We start from the raw sequence: 7,865 nt of genomic DNA on the forward strand, positions 1-7,865 counted from the left end.
TTAACCTGATCAAAGTAAGAATTGCTTTTTATTTCTAACTCCTGCTAAATGTAGAGCTCCCCTAGTCCTTGCCCCCTCGCCCCCACCTTCATCTTCCAGACTCCCCGAGCCTTTGCAGTGGGAGGTGTTTCTGGAAACCACCTGGGTCTGTTTCCAGGGGCCTTGCATTCCTTTAGGTGCTTGCTTTTCAGGCCTTCTAGGAAAAGCGGTAGAAATGAGTGTGTGCCCAACAGCTGTGTCTTTGTCCTTTTCTCCCTTCTTCCTCTTTGGCCAAATCCATTTATTTATAAGCTGTCAGAGAAGTCTTCACCCCTGCTCCCTGGTTCTGTGCCTTCCTTCCCTCTGGCCCTGTCCTCCAGGTGGGGGTGCTACAGAAACGAAAGCCAGAGGATGAGGGACACCCCTCCCCACCCCCCGAGGCCCACAGCTCTTCTGACTTCCCTGCCCCTGTGAGTCTAGGTCATCCCTGTCTGGTAGTGCCTTTAGGATTCATTTCTAGGAATGCAGAACCATGGTGATCGAATGTGCCTCCAACAGGCTGGGTAGAGTTGAGGGACCCTGGCCACAGTGGACAGGCTTGGGGGCTGCTTTAGACATGGCTGGAGGGCTGACCCATTGTTCCTGTGGCCCCTCAGTGGCAGCAGGTAAGAAACTGCCTGGGATGGCTGTTCAGGGCAGAGCCTCAGCACAGTTCTGCTCTTTGGTATCTTTCACATTTCTTTTCAATTCTTTAATACATTCTCTAATCCACCCTTTACAAAGAGCAAACATTAGATACAAGGGCATCACAGAGCAGGTTAGAGACAGGACTGGCTTCCCTGCCTAAGACTGTGTGTGACCCTCACACATTGTTCCACACAGATTTGGAAGGCACAAGTGCCCACATGCCAGCCCATGCAAAGGGACCATCTACTTCTGTCTACCTGGGGCAGGAGGGAGCCCTGTGCAGGAGGAGTCAGGCATTTGGGGTCCCCCCATCAGCCCATGTTCTTGTTGCCCGCCTTCCTCCTAGGGTCTTCTTACATGAAGGCCACGACACTGAGATGAGGATCTGGGGGCTTGGGAGATCTCCACTGTGACTCAGGGATCTCATGACCTGGGTTGCATTTGAGGAAGCACAAGGAGACTGTGGGGCCATTGGGGCCGGCAGCTCCCAGAGTGCACCTTCCCACTGCTGGGAGGTGTCTGCACAGCCCGCTGCCCTGTGGGCTCTAAGTCAGGGCTTCTGTGTTAGGACCCAAGAAGTGAGCTTCAGACCCCAGATGCAGCCTGCTTGCCCCATCCACTCCCTCCAGAAGGGGGTAGCCTTGACTGCAATCCTAGAGGCGAGTTTTCAGGTCTGGTACTCCTATATGGCCACACCTTTCTCAGGAAAAAACAGTTTTTAATATTTGGATTTGGGCCCTTTACCTGCTGAAATCTCTGAATCAGAGAAGGAGATGAGGCTGTGATGGGAGGATGTGGCCTCCGGATGGACTGTGGTGACAGGCTTTGTTGGGAAATGACCATGGAGAGCATCTTGCAGAGGGGGACTGGGAGCCTTGCCATTGGCTTCTGGTCACATCCTGGCCACGGAGGGCATGTGTAAGGGCGAAACCGTTCAGAAGCAACCCCACCCACGATAGGCCCCTCAGCCCTTCCAGCTCGTCTTCAGACTGGTTTCGCTGGTGGGGGGTGTGGTGAAGGTGGACCCTCTCTACAGAGTTCCAGAGGGAGAGAGAAATCACGTGACCAGTGGTCATCACTGCGGGCACACATCCACCCTCGAGTCCACAGTCACTTCGTCCCCTCTAAACACAGCAGGCATTCAAGGACCGTGGCTACTCTCGTCTGCCCTTCTGGGTCAGGACACTTTAACAGCAGGTAGAGGGGATCCAGACCTCTGGGTAGAGCTAAGGTATTGATCTGTGGGCAAAGTTTCCCCACCCAGTGATCCCTAAAACTAAAAATAATCTACGGCCCACCAAGAGATGGAACTTAGGCATTTGTGTGTGTGTGCACGCGAGCGTGTGCATGTGTGCCTGTATGTATATGTGTGTGTGGTGTGTGTCTGTGTGTGTATGTGTGTGTATTTGTGCATGTGTGTGGTGTGTATGTGTGTGTGTGTGTCTGTATGTGTGTGTATTTGTGCGTGTGTGTGGTCTGTATGTGTGTATATGTGTATGAGTGTGTGTGTGTGTGTGTATGTGTGCACACAAGCTTGTCTATCTGCATATTCATCTATCTTTCAAGGGGAAGTACATAAAAGACGACTGGCCACTGGGCTTGCAGACAGAAAAGGCACAATCTTAGCTATCCCTCCTCTTCCCTGGAGACACATTCAGGTCTCCTTCCTTCTGGGTCTGGGAATGGAGAACATCTACATTCTGGAGCTGGAGTGGGGTCTGTTTTGCTTGTACTCAATTATGGCACCGCTGGGCTGGAAAGGACCCTTAGCGATTATGTGCTTCAACCTCCCACCCATACAGAACCGCCAAGCACTCCCCGACCATTACAGTTTAGGTACAGCCCAATTTTGGCAAAAATTTACTCACTTGCCTGCTGAGATCAAAGTTGGAGGGAGTGTTAGGTAGACCATTTTCTACCTCAAAAGTGTCCCACCCTGCCTTTTACAAGGGGCTGTCTTAGAGCAGAAGGCTGGTTTGGCCGCCATCAGCATTTTGCTTCTGGTCAGGGCCCATTTGGGGACTGGGTCTCAAATGCCCATAGTGCGCCCCTCACTCCATCAGAACCTTGCCATGGGGTTCCGACTCCCTTCCGGTTGAGCTCGAGCTGGTGCTGCCGCTGCCTGCCACCCCGCCCTCGGTGGGCTTCCAGCATGGACTGCTCTCGGGCCTCCTTTCTGGAACTGCCTTGAGAAAGGAGGACCCCTCCTGAGCAACCACATGGGAAGCATTCAGCTGCATTTGGACCCCTCCTCCCTGCCCACCCTCTGCTGTCTGTGTACCCTTCCCTGTGGCCCTTCCCACCATCTTTTCCCTGACTAATTCTACCTTTTCTTTCATTTTCTCCTTTCAGAAAAGCCAGAGTTGGTATAATGTAAGTATTCCTGTTTCTCTTCTTGTTGGGTATCTGAGAAGTGGGAGGGGAATGGAGGTTGGTGGGGGAGAGGTGTGGGGTGTGGGAGGGGAATGAAGATTACGGGGGGAGACGTGTGGGTTGTGGGAGGGGGACGGAGGTTGCGGGGGAAGAGGTGTGGGGTGTGGGAGTCGGATGGAGGCTGGGGGGGAAGAGGTGTGGGGTGCGATTGGGCTTCCCTGTGGGTTTCTTTTCTTAGCAGCCCCTTTGCTCCTAAACCACCTGCAGCAGTCATTTTCTGCAGCAGACCAGGGCAGACTGGGGAGGGAGGGTTTCATTCAGAGGACCAAGGAGGCGTGGCCAGCCATATCCCCTGCCTCACTGAGGTTCTTAGACAAGGGTCCATCAACCGTAAAGGAGGAGACCAGTCAGGGAGGGAGTGGCCATTCCAAAGCCAGATAGAATTCTGGTGCTGGAGCAGCCTGGGGGTCTGAACTTAGTTTTCTTCCCTTAATCAAGACATTTTGGGGCAAATGCAGCCAGAAGACTTTCCCCCATTGATAGAGGAGTCAACCCATGTGATGGGATTTGACCTCTGTCCCAAGTACCCCTTCAACAGCTACAAAAGCATGCCCTTTCTATAAGACCTCCTGGTGCATGGGGCTGTGGCGAAGGTGTGGAGCGGGGCCACTGTCTAGGTCATCCTGGGGACGCCCTGTGCAGCTGCTGCAGGCCTAGAAACTGTTGTGGGGTAAGCAGGCCTGGCAGAGGTCACAGCCTCTCAGTCACACAAACTGGGTGGTGGGATGTGAACGTTTTCCCCTGCAGAGCAGCTGTCTGAGGCTCTCAGCCAGCTCTGGCTGTGTGTTCTGCCCTCTGGGACTTCACAGAGGAGGGGCTGACCTCAGATGGACCTCTTTACCTCTCTGAACCTGCCGTCCTCACACCTCAGTCTGCTGAATCCCGGGAAAGCCATCTTTGCCCCCTCCCTGGACGCACCAGGTTCTGCTCCAGCAGGCGAGGTGGGCATGGAGCAGCCCTGTCTGTGAAGGACAGAGTTGAGGAGGGCACTCTGGCCAGGGGACAGGCTGGAGGGGAGAAGTGTGGGTTTGATGTAGGGAGAGGGTTGCAGATCAGTTGTGTGTGTTTTCCTAAACTTGGTGCTGGGTGGTTCCTCAGAGTCAGGCACGTGCTCATGAGTCCTGCTGCCCAGTGGCCGGCCTGTCCTGGGGGCACCACAAACAAGGCAGAATTTGAAGGGCTGTACAGAGTTGTGGAGAGGAGTTGTAGGCTGAAGTATCTTGGGGTGGGAGAGAAGCCAGACTCTACTATCTCTGAGCCACCGCCTTGTCCCTTAGGCCATTGTTGACCTGTGGCCTGGAGTAGGAGAGGGGGATGAGTGCTGAGCTTCCTGGGAGCGGCCCGCAGCCCAGCTATCGTGGGGACCCCAGCATCCTTCACTCAACTCTTCCTTGTGCCTTTTTTAAGCAGCATCACACAAATTCAGGCCCCAGAGGGGAACAGGCCCCACGTGGCTGCAGCCCTGTTAGACAGTTGGGACATCCTGGTTTGGACAGGCCAGCTCCCATCCTAGTTGTTAATCTCCTTCCTCTTCTTATCTGTCATTTCTCTTTTTATTACTCTTTAGCTTAGCCTTTGGCTTCGTCTCAGTCTGTGCTTCCTTGGATTCTTTTCAGCCCTTCGCTCTCTGACGCCACCCCTTTCCTTTCCTCTCCTTTTCTCTTCCACCGTTTCCTTCTTTCTGATTTCCATTCTCCCAGCTAGGTTTCCCTCTCTGTCTGGTTCTAACAGACTTTACTTTCTCCCCTTCTTTCTGCCATCCTGTCCCCTGATTCCTTCTCCCTTAGCCTCTTCCTGTAGCAATGGGCTAGAAGCAGATGCTGTCTCTTGGCTGGAGGATGGAGTTGGACAGAAGTCAGGGGTTCGGATGACAGGTATGAGAGTCAGCAGAGGAGCCGGGCATGACAGAGCTCTGCTTTCTGAGCTCCTCTCCCCAGCACCCCTCCACAGACGTCATCCGCGGCTTTTCAGGAGGCCCTTGCCCTGCACCTGCTGCTTTGACCTGGTTTTCTGTGTTTCCTTAGGGAGCTCTGTCTTCCTGCCTTGCCTCTGTGTTGCCCTGGGCTGGTTGGAATGTGCCCATCAGGCAGGATTCCTCTCCCCTTCTCAGCTTTGCTGACTGGCCCTCTATAACCTCTCTCTGGATCCTAAGATCAGCGCTCCAGCCATTCTCATATCTGAGGCTCATTCATTACACTAGATGGCCTTCAGAGAGGAAAAGGCATTATAGCGCCCAGTCCTGGGGATGCTTGCTGGAGCCCCTGGTTGGGGTTGGAGCAGTGAGAGCCAGTGCTCTGCAGAATCACTGATATTGGCAAGAGCATCTCTGGCCCTCTGGAACAGCCGGGGTCTGATAGGAAAGGAAGCCCAGCCACCACCCAGCCCATGCCCCAGCCTCCCCCTTCACCTCTACCTCTCTGCTGCAGACAAAAGCATTTACTTTTACATGGCTAGCCAGGGAGGAGCCGTTGCCATGATGACAAACAGGCTTGGTCTCAACAGTGAGTCATGCGGAGAAAAGTGATTGGACCCCAAGGACACAGGGAGAGGCTGTGGCAGGAGAGTGTCAGGTCCAGAGTGGAGTTTGAAGGCTGTGCCATCTACAGGTGCCCTGAGTCCCCCCAGGCCTGATTATATCTACTCCTCCTTACCCCCGAAGCCCTAGTCTGCCACCCCAGTCATATTCGTCAGTGCCCTCAGATCAAGAGAGCAGCCCCAGTAGACATAAGATGAAGGGAAAAGCAGAAATAGGGTTTTGCCTTTAGCAGGGAGCCAAGGGCAGAGCTGAGGGGCAACCCGGCCAGGGTTGTTGGGGCAGGAGGGCTGATATGTACTCCCTCTCAGCCCCCGATGGGGCACAAGGTCACAGGGGTTTCCTTCCTAGGCCTCCTGGCACATTCCTGTGAGCAGTCTTCTCCATGGCAGCCCAGGAAGGACCATTTCAGAGATAAGAGCACAGGAGCCCAGACCCTGGCAGCTGCCTGAGACTTAGCACCCTGCTTGCCTGAAGCACCTCCGGTTAGGGCTGCAACTTTGTGGAGGTGAGGGAAGGATAGTGCAAAGCCTGGGGACTGGCTGGCCTAAGTGTGAGAGCAAAAGAACAAAGGTTTGTAGGAATGCAATTCAGGGTGTTGGGGTGTGGTCAGTGGACAGGGTAGGAGACCTGCCTGGTACCTGGTGTTGCCTCAGAACTGACACTGCTCCTCCACCTCTGCCTGTCTCCCCTCTGTATTTGCTCCCAACTTGAAGGGTCTTCCTGGCTCCCATCCTGAGTTTTTCAGATGAGCCCCCAGCCCAGCCCCACCCCTTCTCTACCCTTCTGCATAGGCCCCATGCCTGCCTCAGTCCCCCTTTCCCTCCTTTGCTCAGTTACCTCCTGGTCTCCTGTCCCCTTGTCCCACATCTGGCTTCTGCCTATCCGGATTTGGCTGCAGGGTCAGAGTTTCCTGTGTGGATCTTGACTGGTTTCTTCCTGGGTAAGATCAATGGTCCGCCAAAATCTGTCTGTTTTCTCCTGGGCTCCTCCACCCCCTCCTTCTTGCCGTCCCTGGGAAATGGGTACCACTTGGTCCCAGCTCCTGGTGTTTGCTGTAGAGTTAATGTTTAGCCCAGGGTCATTTCCCTCTCTGCTGGTTCTTGCCCTGCCCTACCCAGCTTCTGGCACGGATGTCAGGGAGACAAAGGCTGCTGCGTATGAGACTCATCTCCCGGGACGTTATCTCACAGGGCATACCCTATCTCTAAGTCACCCTTTTACAGCCCAGGCAGCCACTTTGCCTGTGGCAATACTCAGATGTTTTCGAGTAGTTACTGTAAGGATCCAGGGCCTCTTGGAGCTACCTACTTGCCTATATACTGGGGGCCGGTGTCACTCCGAGGGAAGCATTCTGGCCACCTTGGAAAATGGATTTGCTGTGTTCACGTACCACGCTGCTCAGGATTGGGCTGACATGCAGGGCGAAGAGAAGCTGGGCAGCGACCAGGCCCTGACAAGCCGTACATACAGGATTAGGGATCTCTGTGTGTACATGTAAGATGCAGTGTAAACAGGCATCCTTTGAGAGGTAGATAAGGAATGCATTCACTTGGTAAATACTTTCTCGGTACCTGATACGGTATCCCTTATCCAAAATATTTGGGACCAAAGGTGTTTCGGATTTCTGATTCTTTTGGATTTTGGAATGTTTGCATATATATAATGAGATATCTGGGGACCCAAGTCTAAACACCGAATTTACTTCATATATCCACTAGACATATAGCCTGAGGATACTTTTATATAATATTTTAAATAATTTTATGCACAAAACAAAGTGCTGTGTTTTGACCGGGATGTGCCCCATGAGCAGCCTGCCACATGAGGTCAGGTGTGGAGTCTTCTGCTCGTGGCACCATGTTGAGGCTCAAAAGTTTTCACATTTTTCGATTAGGGATGCCCAACCTGTATTTGAAACACATCACGGCAAGTACAGTAGAAGTTATGGACCTGTTTGAGGCACAGATCCTTCCTGGAGAAGGCGTCCTTCTGTTAGAGTGAGACGTTCTACACCGTGAATGGAGAGCCATGCCTGCATCCTTGGGGTGTCCATCTAGAGAGGGTTGTAGAAGTTTGCTAGGGGAGGGTTTGGGGGAGGAGTCAGGCTCTTCTTCTACTTTCTCCAACACTGTTTACTTGGGAGAATCCAGGTTCTTCTGAATTAGCATCTTTGGAATCTACTTTTTTTTTTTTAGAGTCTTTCTCTGTCACTCAGGCTGGAGTGCAGTGG

At 53.2% G+C, this 7,865-nt stretch overlaps 1 protein-coding gene across 17 annotated transcripts in view; it reads left to right on the forward strand.

The window, feature by feature from the left end:
- Positions 1–7,865, forward strand: part of GRAMD1B (GRAM domain containing 1B) — a 269,384-nt gene that overhangs the window by 226,042 nt on the left and 35,477 nt on the right. For all 17 annotated transcript variants that reach the window (XM_037736771.1, XM_037736762.1, XM_037736763.1 and 14 more), the window contains one exon: positions 3,019–3,039. In XM_037736771.1, the coding sequence (XP_037592699.1) occupies positions 3,019–3,039 (21 nt within the window). The remainder of the gene's footprint in view (positions 1–3,018; positions 3,040–7,865) is intronic.

Source organism: Cebus imitator, unplaced genomic scaffold (genome assembly GCF_001604975.1).
Source record: "Cebus imitator isolate Cc_AM_T3 unplaced genomic scaffold, Cebus_imitator-1.0 Scaffold28, whole genome shotgun sequence".
NCBI classification, from domain to species: domain Eukaryota; kingdom Metazoa; phylum Chordata; class Mammalia; order Primates; family Cebidae; genus Cebus; species Cebus imitator.